The 21,914-nt window shown below is 37.2% G+C and overlaps 1 protein-coding gene across 2 annotated transcripts in view; it reads left to right on the forward strand.

Moving 5' to 3' along the window:
* Nucleotides 1-622: 622 nt before the first annotated feature.
* The window catches only part of LOC129252867 (solute carrier family 15 member 2), a 28,750-nt gene continuing 7,458 nt past the window's right edge, over nucleotides 623-21,914 (forward strand). Inside the window, exons 1-4 of one of the 2 annotated variants that reach the window (XM_054891001.1) lie at nucleotides 623-692; nucleotides 1,062-1,444; nucleotides 14,835-15,050; nucleotides 18,076-18,304. In XM_054891001.1, the coding sequence (XP_054746976.1) occupies nucleotides 1,411-1,444; nucleotides 14,835-15,050; nucleotides 18,076-18,304 (479 nt within the window). In that variant the 5' untranslated portion in view covers nucleotides 623-692; nucleotides 1,062-1,410. Of the gene's footprint in view, nucleotides 755-1,061; nucleotides 1,445-14,834; nucleotides 15,051-18,075; nucleotides 18,305-21,914 lie in introns of both variants that reach the window. The other variant, XM_054891000.1, reaches the window with a different exon arrangement.

Below are 21,914 nucleotides of genomic sequence, written 5' to 3' on the forward strand. Positions count from 1 at the left end.
TGATAAGAGACATGTTTGCATATTTACATACAAAACATATATACATACGTTTGTGGATATATTTATACATATATGCACAACTTTTTTATAAAAGAAACACATTGACTAACTAAATATGGTGTTGTTGGGGTAATACGCTTACAAATATGTACACAGCGAGATAAGGTTGCGATGATTTGTAGACCAATTGGTAACGACGGAGACGCATTCATCTTAAACATACTAACATATAATTAAATGGTAGAAGATAAGCAAACGTGAAGCAAAAAGTGGCATCTATATCGAGAGCAAAATTACAACTGATTAGATTCAAAATAAAAATTCTAAAATTTTCGTGCATGCATATGTATGTGTGTATGTATGGTATTTGGGAGTAGGTATACAATTAAAAGGAGCAGCAATTAGTAATTAAAGACTGCAGACAGATAGTAAGCAAATGCAATGTAAAGAAAAAAAAACGCAGCGATTTACCGATAATGCAGCCGCAGCAGGCCGACGACTAGGCTTAAGAGCTTCCGAAGCTAGATAATACTGACGAAACGGCATTTACTACAATCACCCGGAGAGCGCCGTTTTGCAACAGAAAGCATCAGCTAGGAGTAATATTTCAATGTGCGCTACCGTTTAGTTGCTTAGTGTTAAATAAGACGCGTTCGTGGGCGGTAAAAAACGGTACAAGCTAATTGTTTATGGTAAAGTGGAATCGAGAGAAACGGAAAGTTATGTGCTGCATTGGATTTTTTGTATTATAGCTGTAAAAAATTGCATTTTATTAAAGTGGATATTTAATTGGCAAAAGTGGATATTGAACGTGGCAATTGAAAAATAAAAACAATAGTAAAATAAGAATTTACATAATTACAGTTCTAAACCAAAATAATAAATAAATAAAACGTAATTTTCGGTAATAAATGCACTAACACTAGTATCGCGCTTGATGGTTTTAAATTAATTATTTAAATAATTTTAGTTATTAGTAATTAATTAAAAATGTTTATTTAGCTAATTTTATTATTTAAATAACTTTAGTTATTAGTAATTAATTAAAAATGTTTATTTAGCTAATTTTATTCAAAACAAGAAGTTAATGCTGCAAGAAAAACTCATTCAAACGCATATTTTCCGAACAAATAATTCATAAAACCGAGAGTAATGTTAAAAATTATATGAATAGTTGATTATAAGTAAAACAAAAATAATACATACATATTGCGGTCTTTGATTGCGCATCACCTCAACCGCAACCACCCGTCACCGCATTCAAAGGCCAACCATCCAACAAAGTGGTCTCAATCAAACGCACAATAATTACGCGCATACATTTATATTTATTAAAAACACACACAAAAAAATCACCTGTCAGACACGTCGAAAGTGTAAAGTAAAAGGGTGCAAAGCCCAAGGGAAGACATGTTTCGTGCTTCGCAGATCGCCAGTGAAGAGAGTAAGTGCACATGTCAAATAAGAGTATCTCCACTCACATATGTATGTATGTGTATGTATGTATGTATGTACATTACTCTTAACTGCTTAAACAGAAAGTAATCATTCATTCATATTAGCATATCAGCTTACACATCTGCAAAGTTATTTCAAAACCCTGCAACCACATCTTGAGTTCGTGCGGCAAATTGCTAGTTCACAACTTTCAGCAAATGCGATCAAGTCTAGTATTGATGGAATGCTACCAGCTGATGATGCGGGTTCATTCAACAAAATAACGCATTTTTATTATTTCAAAATTTGTTTCTTTAATGAGTGCAATAAATTGTGTACTTTAGAACAGAAACCAAAGATTACAGGGCCATTTGTCAAAGTGCCGCAAATTGCGATTTATTTTTTGCTATAAAATAAATAATTCGCTATAACTGGATAAGGGATAAACGCTAAAAAAAAAACTTTTTTCATGAATTTATTGTAGCGAAACGGTTCAAGTCAGTTTACTACATTTTGTAGCAGTCAGCATATCTCAGCGTAGAATCATCTGAAATCAAAAAAATCGAATAATTTAGTTAAAGCATGAGTTAAACTTCCCCCCAACGTTTATTTTGACGATTTATTTTCATTTTCAGCCATTTGGTAGTCGTTTGAAGTAAAAAGTGATTTTTGACGAAAAAATGCCGCCATTTTGTAGGTGTAAAACCACCTTAATATAAAAAATAAATGGCGGAGGAGGTTTTTATTTGTAAAATATGTGTGCAAAATTTCAAAAGGATCGGTTGAGTAGTTTTCAAATGCCACTACGCACTTTAAAAAAAAAAGGTTCGAGAAAACCGCGTTTAAAGTTTGTAACGGACTACGCGCGCAACTGCTGCGTCTCGGCAGATGTTTGAGGCGGCTCGGCTTTATGCTCTATAACTTAAAAAGTTTTGCTCGGATTGACTTAAAATTTTAACACGGTATTTTTGAAATGTTTTACTACAATAACATGCAAAAAAAAAATCGATTTTTATCCCTAACCCCCTCCCCCCCCTTAATTCTCCAGCGTTTTCCAAAATATTTTTTGAATTCTGCCGAATTAAATTCTTTTTTTTGTTTTGGTTTTAGTTACTGAAGAACGAATACACCTATTGAATAAAAATAGTTTACTTCCCATTCTTTATAGTTTTTCTACATCATTGCTTTTTTTTAATAAAGCACATGAGCTGAATAGTCCCGGGCCTAACGCATGGACGGCATTAGTTTTATTGTATTCACCTCTTTTTCAGTTAGTGCTAACCTTAAAAAAACAGTTGCTCAAATTTCATGATATTCTATTCATAAGTTCGAGAGTTATTGTGCTAAGAGATATGCTACTTTTGGTTTTTTTTTTTGTCAAAGCAATGGATCAAAAAGAATTTCGAGTTTCAATTTGACACTACTTCTTCATGGAGAAAAAACCATTTAAGGGAAGCAATGGTTTGGAAAGTGTTATGGGAACTTTGCTGGTTTTCTTACTTGAAACGTGATCTTAGAGACACCGATGATGCAGTAACGTCCGTGCAGTGATGTCCAAATGAGGCGGCAACACCAGAAAACATAAAAAAAAATCCACAAATCGTTTTGACTGATCGAAAAGTGAAGCTACGTGAGTTAGCTAACATCGGGGAGATATCGAGATATAGAACTTGAAGAGGCTTTATATTGCATGAGCACTTGCCTATGAGCAAACAAATGGTAAAACTACATGAAGTGAACTTCAAATTGCTCCCATATATGGCCTCTGGTGACGATACAGCATGCTTGACTGCGCTTTGTATGTGTTAGTGCAGTCGGGTGGCGTCGTGTCACACATACTTGTTGTCGGTAAAAATCAAAATTTTAGATATTAGCGTGAAGCACCCGACACGCACACATATAAAGTTCTTGTCAAACAATGCTTGACCGTTACCAGAGGCCAATACACTGAATTCGCCATATTTAGCGACTCGCCGGTAAGAAATTTCGCTCAAACGAAGAGGCTATCTAACACTCCTCTCCTTCTGGACCCAACCTGTCGAAACAGCAAGTTTCCTAGGCCTACCGTTAGATGAGCTAGACGAAGACGACCGGTGATTACACTACACTGACAGGGCAAAGCTACTGCTACAACAGCAACTCGCCGGCAAGAAATTTCGCTCGAATGAAGAGGTTATCGCTGAAACTGATGCTCATTTTGAGGCAGAAGATAAATCGTTCTACAAAAGTGGCATTGAAATGTTAGAGCGGCACTGGAATGATTGCGTTGTTCTTGATGGAAATTACATTGACGAATAAAGCTAATTTTGAATTAAAAAAAAACGTGTTTTCTTTGTTAGCCCCCCGACTTTTCAGCCCATGTGTTATTTTATCTTGTTTCATAAAATAAGTTACTAACTAACCTTTTCAACAAAATCGTTTTCATAAATAGCTTCGGTTGCTTTTGACGTGATAACGTCTTATAATTCGATTTAACAGGCTGCACGCACGAAAAAATGTGTCGTTACCTTGCTCATTAGTGTTACCTTGCTCATTGCCGTTACCTTGCTCATTTGCCGTTACCTTGAATGAACTGCAAGCGAAAGCGCGGAGCGAACGACAGAGCAAACAAAGCAAACGAACGGCAACGTTCGACATCTTGCTCTCTCCTACTTAAGTGAGCGTATATGTGTATATATATGCGCATATGTACATATATAAATTGACGTATTTGTATTTGCATATGCCTTCTTATTGATTATTATTAATTTGATTTACTTGAAGAATTTAAAATAAAACCAAGTTTCTTAATAATACCGGTTGTTTTAATGTTATTATTATTTTTTGACGTGATAACGTCTTATAATTCTATGTAGCCGGCTGCACGCAAAAATGTGTCGTTATCTTGCTCAGACGTCGTTATCTTGCTCATGCGTCGTTACCTTGCTTGAACAGCATGTTATGTTATGTTATGATATGTTATGTTATGTTATGTTATGTTATGTCATGTTATGTTATGTTATGTTATGTTATGTTATGTTATGTTATGTTATGTTATATTATGTTATGTTATGTTATGTTATGTTATGTTATGTTATGTTATGATATGTTATGTTATGTTATGTTATGTTATGTTATGTTATGTTATGTTATGTTAAAGTATATTATGTTATGTTAATGTTAACTCATTCTCTATATCCATACAAAATATCTATCAAACAAATAAAATTAAAATTTTCTTTTGAAAAATGCAACCATTCAATCAGTATTTATCACGTTAAACTATCGTCAGTAAACCGACTTTACAGACAACCTCTTTTTTTATTTCATTCGCGATTCCATTTCTCACAGCCATTAACCTTTAAATCTCTTAAGATTTTTTATTTGCAAGCGTTATTTTCAAACTGAGGCTATAGCCAAGTCAGTTGGCTTTGGGTCAAAAGTGCATATCTGAACAAACTGTTATCTCTGGTTACCACTGGTTAATTATGCAGCGTTTTTCATGTATTTTACATCTCCGTTGAGTAATACACGCAACTTATTTGGGTTAAAAAGTGTATAGCGATAAGGTGTTTTATTTGATTTACACTGATAAGCTGGTCAGACTGCGTATTGTAATAAGATGCAGTCATCTAAGGCCTCTCACTGATGAAATATTTACATACATACATATATACAGCTATGAACAGAAAAATAGCGCCCATCACCACAATAACATATGTACATATATGTACAGCGATGATTATTTTTACTCGATGACCTAGTAAAACGGTTACTTTTGCCCAAATCTATTATTTTCTTTAACGAAAAAAACCAAAAATAAATAACAATTCAATATCTACAATTATAAGGAGTTCGAAAAATCGGTATTTAGCGCATTTTGAGGTGGACACTGAAATAGTGCACTTTATTCGATCTGTAAGAAAAACAATAATTAGTTTTTACAAATTGGTTAAATTTGTTTTTTTATTTCTTTCCTGATTGGTATTTTGTTGAGTATCTATTGTTTTTTTGAAACTGCTTCACACCTGCGAGATAAACTTTCTATTAACTTTTGATATCTCTCCAATGGAATAGAGTTTCATACCTCCTGTATTTCTTGTCATATTTCACTGGAGTTCTTAAATTTTTTTGCCCAATCTTAAACTTAATAGCGTTGCGCAGATTTTTAATGTTTTCAAGTTTCGTGGTCAAACTGCAATTTTTTCTTTGGAAAGCAATTTTCACCACTTTTGTTGTATAACCATCATGCATAAATAACCAGTTTAGTTGCATAGACTCGAAGGAATATGGCTCCAACATATTATTGAGAATATCAAGATAACTTATCCATATTGCAATTTATTCTCACTATTGGGCCAATTCCATTCCAAGAAAATGATTCCCAAACATTCAAGTTATCACCACCGTACTTTAAGGTTTTTGTTGTAATACCGGGGGTTGAACTCTTGGATTTTTTCACGTTGAACCAAAGTCTTCCTATCAGGACCAATCATATAATTTTAGTTTCGTCCATAAAAGGTCTTCTTTTCCAGAATTTTACCTCTTGCTTCTATGTAAATTTCCGAAAGGCAAACATCGTCATTGGAGGGTCTTCGCACAAGTCTGCTTGATATATTCAGGCAATATTCCTCATTTATTTCCAGCGTTATCGCTCGAAAGGACTTAAAAACATCACGCTCACTTTTCTTGTCCTGCTGAATTGTAGTCTTTCGCGCAGGCGTCTTTCGAACTTTCTTCTACGTTAAAGTATTTAAGCTTATTTTTTTTTGCACTAACAACTTTCACTCTATACATTCTATACCATTGTGCAAGAACAACTACTTATTTCGGCTATTTTTGTTTGCTTTTTACGTTTTTCGTGGAGGTTCCAAATAATGTTCTTCTTTTCAAATAGACGGTGAGGTCCTTTTCCCAATTTCGTGCTCAATAACGATTTTAAGGAAGAAAATATATTTGCAATTATAAAAAACAAGATTTTTACCGTAAAAATTAGCTTTAATTAATTTAACTAGTGACTGAAATATAACTGCGTATTTTCTTATCCAACTAGTGAAACATGGCAAAAAGAAACAGTAAAAAAGTTAACGGAACTTGTTGTACGATATTAAAGAGTCGTTATTCACAGCATTACATTGGCTCACAAATATAGTATGTACGAATACAGTTTATCTTCTAAGAAATATCAATTCGTAAAGAGGACTCTAGATAAAAGTGCTCTATTTCTCTATCCATAGCTGTAAGTATGTATGTATGTAGGTACAAATGTATGTAATTGACGTACCGTAAGAGTTTCTCATAGTAGCAAGCAATGAGAAAATAAAATAAAACATAGTACACGTGTATTAGATAAGGCAACAACAAAAGTTTAGTGGTTTAAATTATCCATGCAATTTCAGACTAAATTTTTATTAACTACTTAAATGACACGAAAATCTAAAAAATAACATAAAATTAATATTACGTTCAGATTACACTGTGCGACAGTGATTTTATACTTTTATGGAGACCTAGTACAACTTGTAGGTATAGTAAAACTAAGAAAAATGGTATAGGAGAAATTTCCAATACACCCCCAAAATCTCGTTTTATGGCCATAAAACCGTTTTTCAGTAGGTTGATGTGAAGAATCACTCCTAACTTCGCCAATTTCCATCCGATTTCAAATTTGTTTTTTTAGTTCGAAAGAACAAAAACAACCCTTTTTGACAGTGTGTTGACAATTTTTCTGAAATGACAACTGACGAGACTGTAGGCGGAAGTATTTGGAATTTTTTTATTTTTTCTCTATTTTTTCAACTTTGACATAAATTTACGATATTATCCGATATTGAGGATTTTTTTTAGTAAACTACTGTAATATTAAATTTAATTTTGCGTCGAATGAGCTTTATTTGACTGTATATGAATTAAAATTAATAGAGTTGTGTGAGTTTTAAGATTTTATTTTTTTTCTTACTAATTTGGTATGTAGGTATAACTTTATTTTATTATTGGAGTACCATTTTGTTTAGTTTTTCTATAGCCACAAGTTGTGCTAGGTCTCCATAAAAGTATATTTAATTTTTTTTTGTCACACAGTGTTATAAATGGAGTATTCATTAGTGCATATTTAATAAAAACATAAAATATTTAAGCTTGACGGAGCTATTCTTTTGCTGTCATTTTCATTTTAATTCTTCAACTAGAAATTTATCAAAATTCAATTCATTAGTAATAAAAGAAAAATTTAACTTTTTAATAAAAATCTTTTTTTATAGAGTGTTATAGAATTCTATAACTTTTAATATTGTAGCTAACAAGATTTATAAAATATTAAAGTTGGTTTTTTTTTGTTTCGTTTCGTGTTTTTTTTTCTTGTTTTGAGCTTTTTTTATTACTCTTCGAGTAGTTTATAGATCTCATTGTAGAATGGTTAAATATACACTGCGTTAAATAACTGCGACTTTTTGACAACTTTTGACAATTTCTTTGTTTCTTATTTAATTTTAATAATTTTTTACGCACTTTTTCTATAAAAAAATTTCCAATAATCAGCACGATTTTTAAGCCACTTAAAACTTGCGATTTACCAACTTGCACCGAAATTCGATGGACTATAAAAGTCAGCTTAAATTTTTCTAAAAAATTTGTTTGATTTTTTTTAAATATGCGTTTAATGTTTGGGCTATATTTTACATATTCAACATGGAACAGAATCTTATTCAAATGACTTCCAAGGTTGGCGCTGCAGTAGCCCATTCTGACAACCCAATTTTCTAGAACGTTTTCACCATAGAGCCAAATAGCAGCTTCTAAGCGGACAATTGGCTTCTCCATTTTGGTCGATCGTTAAATTTCCGCAGATGTTCGAATGTTTTTAGTATCTCCCACTTTGTTCAAGCAAAAATCCGATATATTTTGTAAATATCTAACCACAAAACACATTTTTGACACATCACGGAAGCTACCTGTAAAATTGAAAAATGTATATATATTTTTCTTTCCTTGTTCACTCCACTCGGGAGTACAGGGCCTCGACAAGACTCAGTAGTCTTGCGTTGGTTTCGTTAATCTATTTGCTTTCTAACAGGGTAGGTGATTAGCCTGCCGCTACCAGTCCTAAGTAGTGGGAATGCCCACCTGTCGTTGCTTAGGAACAACGCCTTCTTACTGCTTGAAGCGCCATCTGTGTGTCAAATTTTTCTGACAGAAGGATCTCACAGATGGTTGAGGACTTCGCTCAATTCGGTGTGTCTGCGCTATTACCGCGGTCGCCCGCTTCCTCTTCCTGGCGCCACTGATGCAATGTGTAACTGTGTCGTTTTCTTTTATATTTTTGCTTGTTTTAGCAGCCACAATGCAAGTAATGCGCTGATTTTTCGTGCGGGAGTAAGGATTGGAAGGATAAAGTTGTTAGGGTTGAGAAATTAATTTTTTTTTTATTATAGAAACTAGGAAAGTAGGTAAGTTTAGAAAAGTGCAAGGACCGTGCTTTACGTGGGTTTCGAACCCGCAGCCTCTGGGATGGCAGGCTAGTGCACTTACGCTAGATTACCGAGTCCGCAAAATGTATGTACTATATATGCCATAGTTCAAATTCCAAACGCTAGACGACCACCCTGGCAACCGCCGTAGCCGAACGAGTTGGTGCGTGACTACTATTCGGACGTACCGTATCTCTGGGCATGAAACACCAAATAATAAAAGTGTATTTTTTCTAACAGCGGTCGCTCTTCGAGACAATGGCTAACCTGCGAGTGTATTTCTGCCATTAAAAAGGTCGTCTTTAAAAAGCATCTGCCGTTCGGGGGCGGCGTAAAACTATAGATCCCTCCATTTGTGGAACAACATCAAGACGCATACCACAAATATGAAGAAGAGCTCGGTCGAACACCCAAAAGGATTACATGCGCCAATTACATATTATACAGTAATTTTACATGCATCAAAGTGGTGTTTACATACATATAAGTACATATGTTCTTATATACAGGGTTTGATTGAAAAGTAATGAGCCTTCCCGCGCGGAGCGTCTGCCAAGCTATCAACCGAATCGACTGGTGGGGGAAAATGATCGTTGGACCTTCCTCTTCCACTAGAAACCGACCCCAGTTCGCTGGCAACAGCGGTGCAGTCAACATCGCTCCGCGCGTGAAAGCTGTTTTAAAAGTGTGTTAGGATTTTGCAGTGGCGAAAATGCAGCGTTCGTTGGAGCAACGTTACTCGATCAAATTTCGCGTAAAGCTAAACAAAACGAGTACTGCAACCATTGGGCTATTCAAGGAGGCTTACGGGGACCAATCTCTGTCCTCCTTCGGCTGAAAAACCGCGTCGCCCGGATTCGGCCCGACCTCGTCAACAATTGGACCCTTCATCACGACAATGCGCCGGCGCACCGCCTTCCTCTGCACCTCTGCATTGGCCAAGATGGGGGTTCCGGTGCTTCCCCACCCTCCCTACAGCCCAGACCTGTCCCCTCCGGACTTCTTCTTGTTCCCGCGCCTGAAAAGAAAGCTGAAGGGGAGGCGTTTCGACTCCATCGAGGCGATCCAAAAAACTGTGACTCCTGCAGTGGAAGGACCGCTACCAGCAGTGTATTGACGCTCAAGGGTCCTATTTTGAAGAATATTAGTTGTACAAGCCAAAAGGTTTAATAAAACTGCTTAAAAAAGATAAGGCTCATTACTTTTCAATGAAACCCTGTATTCAGACTCTTCTGTAACGAGGTCGGTCTAGCACTTCATTAGGGAGGAGTTTTCGTTATGCGAGCATGGGTATTAAAAAAGATGTGCAGAAATGCCTTTGCTGCATTTTACATGGAAATATGACTTGTTCAACGTGGCGAAAAATTAGTCATCTAATTTTGTTTTCCAATAACTTTTTTTACTAAACAACAAAAAAAATATTTTGAGTGATGAAAATCTTTATTTTGACCTTTCGCGCTCCATTGCTTGTCTATTTGTATACTGCAGCTGTTTAGTTCACAAGTGTGAAATGTTAAAAATGATTGACGTACGACGCCATTTGCAAAAATTGCAAATCTTCCGATAGGGTGAATAATTTTACGCCATTTTGTGTATGCATACTATCAGAGAATGTTAATGCAATTGCATTGTTAATGATACTATATATATATCCATCTTGTTCCACACATTCTTCTAATGCAAATTCATTTACACGTATACAGAAGATCTCAATTTGAAGGGCCCGTATAATAGTGCCATTGTAACGTAAAAAAATTACGGTTATCTTGTCCGAATTTCTCCATGCATAGTTCGTTGATTCGTTACTATTAAGTTTCGCGCCTAAGCACCAAGTAACGAAGCGTTGCTGTAACAAGATCGGCAATTTGATCGGTAGTAGCTAAAATCACAATCAACTGTTTGACAAATGGCCTTTGATGGTTGGACGCGAAGTTTAATTTTAAAGTGATAAAAAAGTAAAGGAGAAAAAAGTATGTCAATAATTTAATGTAGTCAAAATTCAGTTGGATTTTGCCACTCTCGAAAATTTGCACTCATAGGTGAATTTTATAAAATTAATTGAGATATACAAATTTCTTCACCTTCAATCAAGCAAGCTACGCAGCACTTTCTCGCTATATTTCGGCATTTTCAGTTTTTTGAAATTCTTGTAAATCAGCTGGTGGATGTTATTGGGAGAAACAAATCACCGAACTAACAGCAATAAGTCAGAAAGGCCATTTATAGCGAAACAAATTTGCCGAATTGCCAACTAGCAAACCACCAAGAAAACGAAATTGGTGTGGTTACCCCTATTGTTTTTGTTGGTAAATTCAAATAGATTCGTTGCATTTGAATGAATTCGTTATAGGCGAGTTATTCTGTATGAAAAAATTTATTTCGTAGTTGGAACAGCTTCGTTCGGAAGCGGTAAATAACTCTGGGGCACTCCATTTGCGAAACATCAAGAAAAATATTTTTATATGCAAGTAAAAGAAATGTGAACAGGTCGACAAATATCGGTTATCAAAACTATATTTGCCTTAAGAAAATTCACTTAATTTTGAAAAAATTGGAAGCTTATAACAATACTTGTGCGAGGGTCATTCAATAAATCCTTAGAAAATCCAAAAGAGAGCGGTCGTTGATAACTCACAAAGTAACTAGGTAGCTGTAAAAATATCAGTTTATATCGATCACATGGTTTTAATTTTTCTGGTCAGAAACTTTAGCTTATTTAGAAGAATGGAAAAAAGTGAGTTTCAAGTGGTGATTAAGCGCCTATTCAGTTTCAACGACCAAAATCATGGAGTTAAAATCAAACATCCACAATGTTCACCGAGGACGCCCTAGTCACAAAACGATGGCTCAATGAACAACGGCGCATATCCAAACAAATGCCTATTTTGAGAATCTTCTGATATCTTAAGATTCAAGAAGAGATTCTTCTTCTTCTTAATTGGCGCTATAACCGCTTACGCGATTTTGGCCGAGTTTAACAAATCGCGCCAGTCGTTTCTTTCTCGTGCTAACCGGCGCCAGTTGGACACACCAAGTGAAGCCAAGTCCTTCTCCACCTGATCTTTCCAACGCAGTGGAGGCCGCCCTCTTCCTCTGCTACCACCAGCTGGTACCGCATCGAATACTTTCAAAGCCGGATCGTTTGTATCCATTCGGACGACATGACTCAGCCAACGAAGTTCGCTGTGCCATGTCTATGTTTTCGTAAAGCTCATACAGCTCATCGTTCCATCGCCTGCGATATTCGCCGTTACCAACGTGCAAAGGTCCAAAAATCTTCCGCAGAATCTTTCTCTCGAACACTCCAAGCGTCGCTTCATCGGATGTTGTCATCGTCCAAGCTTCTGCGCCATACGTTAGGACGGGCACTATGAGAGTCTTGTAGAGTGTTATTTTCGTTCGTCGAGAGAGGACTTTACTGCTCAGTTGCCTACTTAGTCCAAAGTAGCACTTGTTGGCAAGAGAGATTCTACGTTGGATTTCAAGGCTGACATTGTTATCGGTGTTAATGCTGGTTCCTAAATAGACGAAGTCTTTTACAACCTCGAAATTATAACTGTCTACAGTGACGTGGGTGCCGATACGCGAGTGCGCCGACTGTTTGTTTGAAGACAGGAGGTACTTCGCTTTGTCCTCGTTCACCACCAGATCCATTCGGTTTGCCTCTTTATCGAGTTTGGAGAAGGCAGAACTAACAGCGCGGTTGTTAAGGCCGATGATGTCAATATCATCGGCATACGCCAACAATTGTACGCTCTTATAAAATATTGTGCCTGAGCGATTAAGTTCTGCGGCTCGTACGATGCTCTCCAACATCAGGTTAAAGAAGTCACACGGCAGCGAGTCACCCTGTCTGAAACCTCGTTTGGTATCAAACGGCCCGGAGAGGTCCTTCCCAATTCTGACGGCGCTGCTGGTGTTGAGCAACGTCATCTTACATAGCCGTATTAGTTTTGCGGGGATACCAAATTCAGACATGGCGGCATACAAGTAACTCCTTTCCGTACTGTCAAATGCAGCTTTGAAGTCGACGAAAAGATGGTGTGTGTCGATTCTCCTTTCATGGGTCTTTTCCAAGATTTGGCGTATTGAGAATATTTGGTCGATGGTAGACTTTCCAGGTCTGAAACCACACTGATAAGGTCCAATCAGTTGGTTGACGGTGGGCTTCAGCCTTTCACACAATACGCTCGCTAGAACCTTATAGGCGATATTTAGAAGACTAATCCCGCGGTAATTGGCACAAATTGCAGGATCGCCCTTCTTATGGATTGGGCAGAGCACACTTAAATTCCAATCGGCAGGCATGCTTTCATCCGACCATATTTTGCATAGAAGCTGATGCATGCACCTTACCAGCTCCTCGCCGCCATGTTTGAATAGCTCACCCGGCAGTCCGTCGGCGCCCGCGGCTTTGTTGTTCTTTAGCCGCGTTATAGCTATTCTCACCTCGTCATGATCGGGTAGCGGAACGACAATTCCGTCGTCAACGATTGGGGTATCGGGATCTTCACTTTCTCGGTGACTTGCGCAGCTGTCACTGTTTAATAGGTTTGAGAAGTGTTCCCTCCATAATTTAAGATTGCTCTGTACGTCAGTCACCAGTTCGCCGTCTTTGTTCTTACAGGAAAACGCCCCGGTCTTAAAACCTTCTGTAAGCCGCCGAACTTTCTGGTAGAATTTTCGGACGTTGTTCCTGTTGGCCAGCATCTCAAGCTCTTCGCACTCACGTATTTCAGCCTCTCGTTTCTTCTTTCGGATAATACGTCTCTCTTCCTTTTTCAGCTCTCTGTAGCGATCCCACATGGCTCGCGTTGCGCCCGATCGCAGCGTGGCTCTATAGGCGGCATCCATTCTTTCTGCGGCAGCATGACATTCCTCGTCGTACCAATTGTGTTTTCGGGCTCGCCGGAATCCGATTTCTTCTTCGGCGGCGGTACGTAGAGAACGAGAAATGTTGCTCCATTGTTCGTGGATGCCGGTTTGTTGGGCAGTACTCTCTGAGAGCAGGAGTGAGAGTCGAGTGGCGAATCTTCTGGCTGTCTGTTGTGATTGCAGCTTTTCGATGTCGAACATTCTTTGCGTAGGTAGATGCACGTTTTTTGCTGCACAGAGGCGTGTGCGCAGTTTGGCTGCAACAAGGTAGTGATCCGAGTCAATGTTGGGCCCTCGGATCGTACGTACATCTAATACACTAGAAGCGTGTCTTCCATCTATCACAACATGATCGATCTGGTTTCGTGTTTTTCGATCAGGAGACAGCCAGGTGGCTTGGTGAATCTTCTTATGCTGGAATCTGGTGCTGCAGACTACCATGTTTCGGGCCCCGGCGAAGTCGATCAGCCTCTGTCCGTTACCGGATGTTTCGTTGTGCAGGGTGAATTTTCCGACTGTGGGACCAAAAATTCCCTCCTTGCCCACCCTGGCGTTGAAGTCGCCAAGCACGATTTTTATGTCAAGAAGAGATTACATTGGAAAATAATAAAAAAAAAATCGAAAAAAAATATATCTCTTTCTTTTGCTAACAACTTATTGCACGATCCCTGTAATTAAAGAAAACGATTTGCGTTGCAACCAAAGTCGGTTCTACGTTACCGGAATGACCGGATTTATAGCCGCCCTAGCACTAACCTTCAGCAACAATCTCCAAAAATGTTTAGGAAATGCTATTACTGTAACAACAACAAAAATAATTGATTATAATGCAACTAATTTGGCCATCGGCTACACTCATTTTTAAGGAGTTTAGACATACTTTCAACGGGTATAGTTTTTCCAAAAATATTTACTTTCAAGTAGTTAATATATATGCCCATATTCCGAGCGTGAAATATTTTAAACTTCAATGTTATACTAATAAATTCGATATGATAAAAACTAACTGTGTGTATTCCAAAAAAAAAAACAAAACAGAAATCATTCTAATTAACTTCCATTCTGCACAAATTTCAGCACTGCCTGCACTTTTTGACACTTCGACACAGCTTACGAGTACAACGAACGAGGCTGATGATGCCGGAACATATCTCAGAAAATATAATCGAAGATTCTCATTGAAATATGGCCTTACAACAACTTTACCACCGATTAAATATAAATATCCACTGGCTGTAATTTTTGTGCTTTTAACAAAATTTTTTGAGGCATTCGCGGCGAATGGCATTAGAAGTGAGTATGGAATGATCTCGAGAGGGTAAAATTACCATGCATGGGTATGCGTGTATAGTAATTAAGTATATTAAATTTAACATAATCCTAATACTTTTTATGTTAATTTTTTTCGTTAATTATTTATAAAAATGTTGTTTATTGTATAGGAAACACTTTACAAATCGAAATTCCAAACTTTGTAGAAAATTCATAAGAATTTAACAAATTTCAAAAAATTATAATGAAGATTTTCAGCTTTTTAATCAGAATTTTTGGACATGTAACTTTATAGTTCATTCGATTTTAATGTAGAAAAATGTAAATTTGAAGACGCTTAAAAATCGCGTGGAGTTTTGCATTTTTTTTTTTTTTTTTGTTTTGCATTCGATGTTGATAATTTTCTGCCATATAAAGTACATGTCGGGAAGCCTTTTATGTGAAAGTAAAGAAACATTGTATAGAAAAAACTTGTCCAAAATCAACATGACGGCCCTTGGCCAGTGTGGGTCTAGTGGCAATTAATTGTATTCGGTTCAATAAAAACGTATTTTTATTTTTAGTTTTTAATTACATTAATATTTAGTTTAAAATTAGGATTAAATTAGATTTAAAGAAAAATGTATGTGATGCGAATTAGTACAACGCGTCTGTACTCGCCGGCGATTCGATCAAACTCCGTTTGTTCAATTACGTTTTTAGATTGTCCTCTTATTGTCAGGATTGCCATCGGGTCGTCCGTTCAGTCTGGTTGCCACAGCCAGATATACTTAAATTCGGGTTGTTCAGGTAATTTAAAAGTGACTGTTGTGATTCTTGATAAAAAAATAAGTTCAGGGATAGATTCTAGTCTTTCAAAACTGAGAGCATCCAGGTAGCATAGTCTAGTTTTCGAGAGAGCCGGACAATAGCATAGAAGACACTTCATGATTTCTCTTGTATCCCTGCAAGCATCTCATTACATTTCCTGCAAGCATCGTTAAGAGTTAGAATTAGCTTGTAAACATGCGCTAGGCAATGCGCTGTTAGTATACCACCAACTAAAGTTCTAAAGTTTAGTATACTTGCGTGTTTACAAATGATCCTGTCAACTTTGCAATTAAGCTAAGCCATCTGCCTTTCGCTTTCCCCCTTTCTTAACATGCGCTCCGCTAGTTACTTTTGAATTGTGTGCAGGGCCTTATAAAATAAATGTGCCTACTTGTAAAGGTCCTACAGAGTTTCTAGTACTGAAACAGAACCCGATAGGAACATCAACAAACATCGAATGCCAACGAACGTCAGTCAGCAGCATTCCCCAAGAACAAGTGGGAATTGTCTTATGCTACAATTGCAATAACGACTAGCAACTCTTACATTCCCACCTCAGTCCACTCTACATAAGGGGATGGCTAACACCCAGTAGGTAGCTACATAGGTAGGTCAGATGGCAAGAATACCACAGGTACACTACAAGTAGCCTCTTATGGGAGCATTTTTTTCTTTGCGCAAAATTTTAAAACGCACCAGTGCACCACTTGGTTTATCAAGCGTGCGACACGGAACTATAAATCTTCTCTAACAATTTTTTTCGATGATTTATCTGAGCTGATGCTAAATTTTCTTGACAAAGCGGCGGTAAATAATTTTAAGGTAATAGTCTGGTCAAATACTCATTTTTGATAAATATTTTTTTGGAATTTTTTTTTTAAGAAAATAAAATGCAATCGTTTTGATTTTATAGTATGTTATAATATTATTGACATCAAATAGTATACAAAAACAAATGTTTTTTTGATATATTTTTTTGTGGCTCCAAAGTCAGCGTCTTAAGGGGGTCTTCTGGTCTCCAGGGAAAAAAAATTGGTTTTTTTTTTTGCATAATTTTGTTGTATGTGTATGCGAGAATACGCCACAGAGAGGATTTTTTGAAAATCGCATTTTTTCACATTTTTCTGGGCACCGAAGTGTACCCTCCTCCGGCCGTTTTATCATAAACTTTATCTTTAAACGCGTTTCCCCGAAAATCGTGTTTTTTAAGCATTTTGGTCACACTTTTCATAGTAGTTATACTCCGATTTCAATGGTTTTGGTCTTAAAAGGTTCGGAAAACTTACCGCTAAGTTTCCCCGTGTACGATTTTTATTTGAAATTTTTTTTCATTCCATTTTTATAACCTTTTAAAGTTGAAAAAATGAGCAAAAAAAAATTTTTTTTGCAAATTGTTGCATAACTTTTGAAAAAAATTAAAAAAAAAAAATCTGTCACGGGAAAACTTAACCAGGGCAACCCTGAAGACAACGCATATCTAATTTTTGCTTTCTGATTACCCAGGTGGAAAAACCGTGACCAAAATGGAGACCTGTTTCGTTTGGAGGTGGACGTCTTCAGCGCCATTTCAAGGTCGCGGGTGTTAATTTTTTTCAAAGTCAAAACCATTTTTTAAAAGCCAAGACATGTACCTTTAAAATAAAAAAAAAATTTTTTTTAAATATTCACAGGATTTGTCACAATCAATCCCCAAAAAAACCCTTCATTTCAGGGCCTCGAGACCAGAAGGCCCCCTTAAAAAAAAAGATAGGATTTTGGCTATTCAGGACATCTAAAACGAAAAAGTTAAACTGACTATTATTCTGTAGGCTTGTCATTCTGTCTATAAAAAATTAGTACTTGACCGGAGATTACTACTACCTTAAGAAAGTTCTCACAATAACTGTCGTTATTATTATTGCTGTTGTACCATCATAAAACATTATCAATAACCCTTTCCGTAATGCTCCGACCGCATTTAAGTTCGTGTTGTGGATTCTACTATCGCTACCATATAACCCAGTATATCTCTTTGTCCCGCTCCCTCAATCCCGATGATGCAGCATGCTTTCTTGGTACACTTTCTTAAGTGTCCTGCCTTTTCGTTTTGCGATCGAAGGCAGAAAAAATGTTTGGAAACCTTTTTTGGTAAGAGTCAAATGGTATTTTTAATTAAACGTTAGTTTTTTGTAAAATTTTTCTTTAAGTCAAATTTATATTATTATTTGTATTCTTTATTTTCTCTCCTATTTTGCAGCTATTTTGGTTTTGTATTTACGTGATGATCTCTACTTCAGTGAAAACTTTTCAACGATTATGCTGCATATCTTTAACTTTTTTGGGCAATTTTGTCCAATTTTCGGTGCTATATTGGCTGACAGCTATTTTGGCAATGTGCGCACCATCTCCTACTTTTGCATATTGTATGGGTCCGGTTGGGTAATGTTGATTTTGACCGTTTTGCCCAATATAGGAATATCTCTGGTGTAAGTTTTGAGCGTTACGAGTTTTAAAATCAATTTCTGTACATATATTTATATCTACAAATATACATATCAGGGCTGCACATTAACGTTAATTATATTTCGTCTCCTTTCTGTGTTAACCTCGTATATACAAAATCATAATTTTCAGTAAATCGATAAAAATGTTTAGAATTACTTAACTTCTATATTATGAAAAGTTATAACTTATTTGATACGATACTTATAGTATCATAGATACGAGGTTTTTGAATTCGAGCATTTAGATACGAGATTCGATTTTTCTCTGAAAAAAATTCTATAATCATTATGAACATTGTATGTTTTTTTTACGTAACAGGAGTGCTAAGGAGTGTTTTTCACTAAAAATCTCAATTTCGAAAAAAATGAACTTACGAGGTTAACACAGAAAGAGGACGATATTTATCAATAGAGGAAAACACATTTTTTTTGTTTTATATTTTTATTAATGATGTAAAAGTTATGTACGTAACATAAAAAAATTCTTTTTTTTTTTTTGATTATGAAAAAAAATATTGAAATAATGTTGTTTTGTGAATTATCAAAAAAACAAAAAAAACGTGAACAACAATTTTGTTTTGTTGCAAGTAAAATGGTTCGCAAAAGAAAAGATAAAGAGGTGCGACTATGAATTAGAGTTGAGAGGGACAAACTGTGTGCAATTCTTTATAATAATAAACTTCCAAGGGATCATTTGGATAATTACACTGAGTTACAAAAACGAACTTTTTTTCTGTCCTGTGAACCAAATATTCTTTTTCGGAAAGGGTAGAAAAAATAAAAATACACGTGTATCGGCGATTTTCATGTACACGTCACAATTTTGTTTTCTAAATTTTCGGCATAACTTGAAGGAAAATTTTTAATGCAACAACTTTTAATTTTAATATAATAAAATTAATAAAAAAATTCGTGGTTTTATATCTCTATTGTAGTGCAGAGTGAAATACCTTTCTTTTGATACCCACATCGGCATATCTCATGCAATTTTTTTTTTAATTTCGAACAGGTGGCAACCCTGTGAAACATTGTCAGTGGCAACACCTAGGTGAAAAGTCTAGAAATGTGATACATTTGTGTGCCCAATTTCATTCAAATCCGTTAAGCTAATCCTGAGATCGTGTGGCTATACAGATATGCATACAAGAATTGCTCGTTTAAAGTTATAAAATACAAAAAAAAAATTGTGACGTGTACATGAAAATCGCCGATACACGTGTATTTTTATTTTTTATCCCCTTTCCGAAAAAGTATATTTGGTTCATAGGACAGAATGTGCGTAACGCGGTGTTATAGAAACCATTTAAGTAGGAAAGCTTCAAACCTACAACGAACGACATCACTGGTGTCAATAAATAAAAATATCCTTAGAATTACCGGGATTGCAATATACAAAAGAATTTATTTGGCGACTGTTAAGAACAAGAGGAATGCCACAAAAAATAATACATATTATTAAGGAAATGTACCGATGCCGCACCCGACTCATGGGAAAACTTTCAGACCCATTTGAAGTGTCTACTGGTCTTCAGCAATGTTGCATTTTGTCACCTATATTGTTCATTATTGCTTTAGATGAAGTAATGCAATCCACAATCAATGGCCGACAAGGTATACATTAGACACATCTTTTACACAGCCGGAGGACATCGAATATGCTGATGTTTTATGTCTAATAAGTCACAAATTGAGTGGCCTGCAGAATAATTTTGAGAATGATGAGAAAAATGAGAAATAAAACCAGATAAAAATGTGCAGCGGCTACAGCTCAGAGCAGAGGCCATTTTTTTCATGGGGTGGTTTTTGCCTTGTGGGTTGGAACGGAATTTTCGCTGGAAGTTCTAACGCTCTCCATTGAAGAGAGTACTGCTCATCTGCTTCACCAGACCTTCTAAGGCATTCTCCTGGAACACTTTTGCCCCGGTCTTAACCCCTTTTTCGCAGAAATGAAGAGATGTAACGCGTTCACAAGACTGAATGGTAGCCACGCTGAACCCTTGGAACAACATTTTTTGCGTCTTTAGAAGTGTTAGCATAGATTTTGTCGTTTTGCTTATTAAAAACTTCTTGAACAGTGAAACATTTTTCAGACGTTTGGGAAAAACGATTGATCGTGCGGTAAACAAACATTCTCGATGTATGAAGTTTTTTCAGCAATTCGTAAATATATCACTTGCACTTTTACCACACTTTGCTAATGCAATCATTGCCATGCGATTTTCCTCACCTCCCCACTCCATTGCCAACAAGCGAAATTTGCCACGAAACTGATTATAATTGATATGAGTAGACAATGCATACGAACAAAAGCAAAAAAAAGGGTAAAATACGGTTCACTAGACAGGGCTAGTGTACTGGGGCGGCAGCCCTTGGTCGGGAATAAAACCCGAGTCATTCCGGTAACGTAGAACCGGCTGCCATGGGAATGGGACCAAACCTCAAAACAGAGAAAAATAAAGCAAGGAGTACCGCAGGGTGGTGTCCTTTCACCCTTGCTTTTTAATTTCTATATTTCGAAACTCCCCCAGCCACCAGAGGGAGTGTCACTGGTCTCATATGCCGACGACTGCACGATAATGGCGTCGGGCAATGACATTGATGGCCTATGCTCAAAAGTAAACGACTACCTCGCCCGCCTTTCTCGCTTCTTCACTGCGAGAAACTTAAAACTTTCTCCCACTAAATCCACGGCGACCCTTTTTACCACCTGGACAAAGAAGGTCAAGCTGCCACTTCAGGTGCACGTCGATGATACCCCAATACCGACGGTAAACAACCCTAGAATTTTGGAAGTCACCTTTGACAGCTTGCTCTCCTTCTCAGCGCACACAACCGCTATTGCAACGAGAGTACAGAATCGCAACAAGGTCCTCAAGTCGCTCGCCGGCAGCACTTGGGGCAAAGACAAAGAAATGTTGCTGTCGACTTTCAAAGCAATAGGCCGACCGGTTCTGAACTATGCCGCGCCTGTCTGGTCGCCTGGAACCAATGATACGCAGTGGACGAAGCTTCAGACCTGCCAGAATACTCCCATCAGGACCGCGACAGGATGTCTCCTGATGTCCCCTATCCAACACTTGCATGACGAGGCGCACATGCTCCCGGTTAAGGAGCACAACAAAATGCTCGGCAAGCAGTTTCTGCTTGGGTGTCACCGTAGGCCTCACCCATGCAGACACCTGCTCGAGCCTGAGCCACCTCCCAGGCACATCAAGAGACACTTCCTCAACTACGTGGACGAGATCCAGGACAAAACGGACAGACCACTCCAGGATCAGACAGTATACAGACAGGCAATTAACGACATTCATCGGGAGACCCTTACCACCTTCTTAAGCTCCCGACCCCCGAATGCCGTTATCGGAGTCCAACCACCACCTATCGCAGACGAAGAGCTCCAGCTTCCTCGAGAGTCCCGCGTAATCTTGGCACAATTACGTTCTGGATATTGTAGCAGGTTAAACTCCTACCTATCCAGAATCGACCACGACATACTAAACGTATGTCCAGCATGTGAAGGTACCCCGCACGACACTAACCACCTCTTAGATGAGCTAGACGAAGACGACCGGTAATTACACTACACTGACAG

Source organism: Anastrepha obliqua, chromosome 1, assembly GCF_027943255.1.
Source record: "Anastrepha obliqua isolate idAnaObli1 chromosome 1, idAnaObli1_1.0, whole genome shotgun sequence".
NCBI lineage: Eukaryota > Metazoa > Arthropoda > Insecta > Diptera > Tephritidae > Anastrepha > Anastrepha obliqua.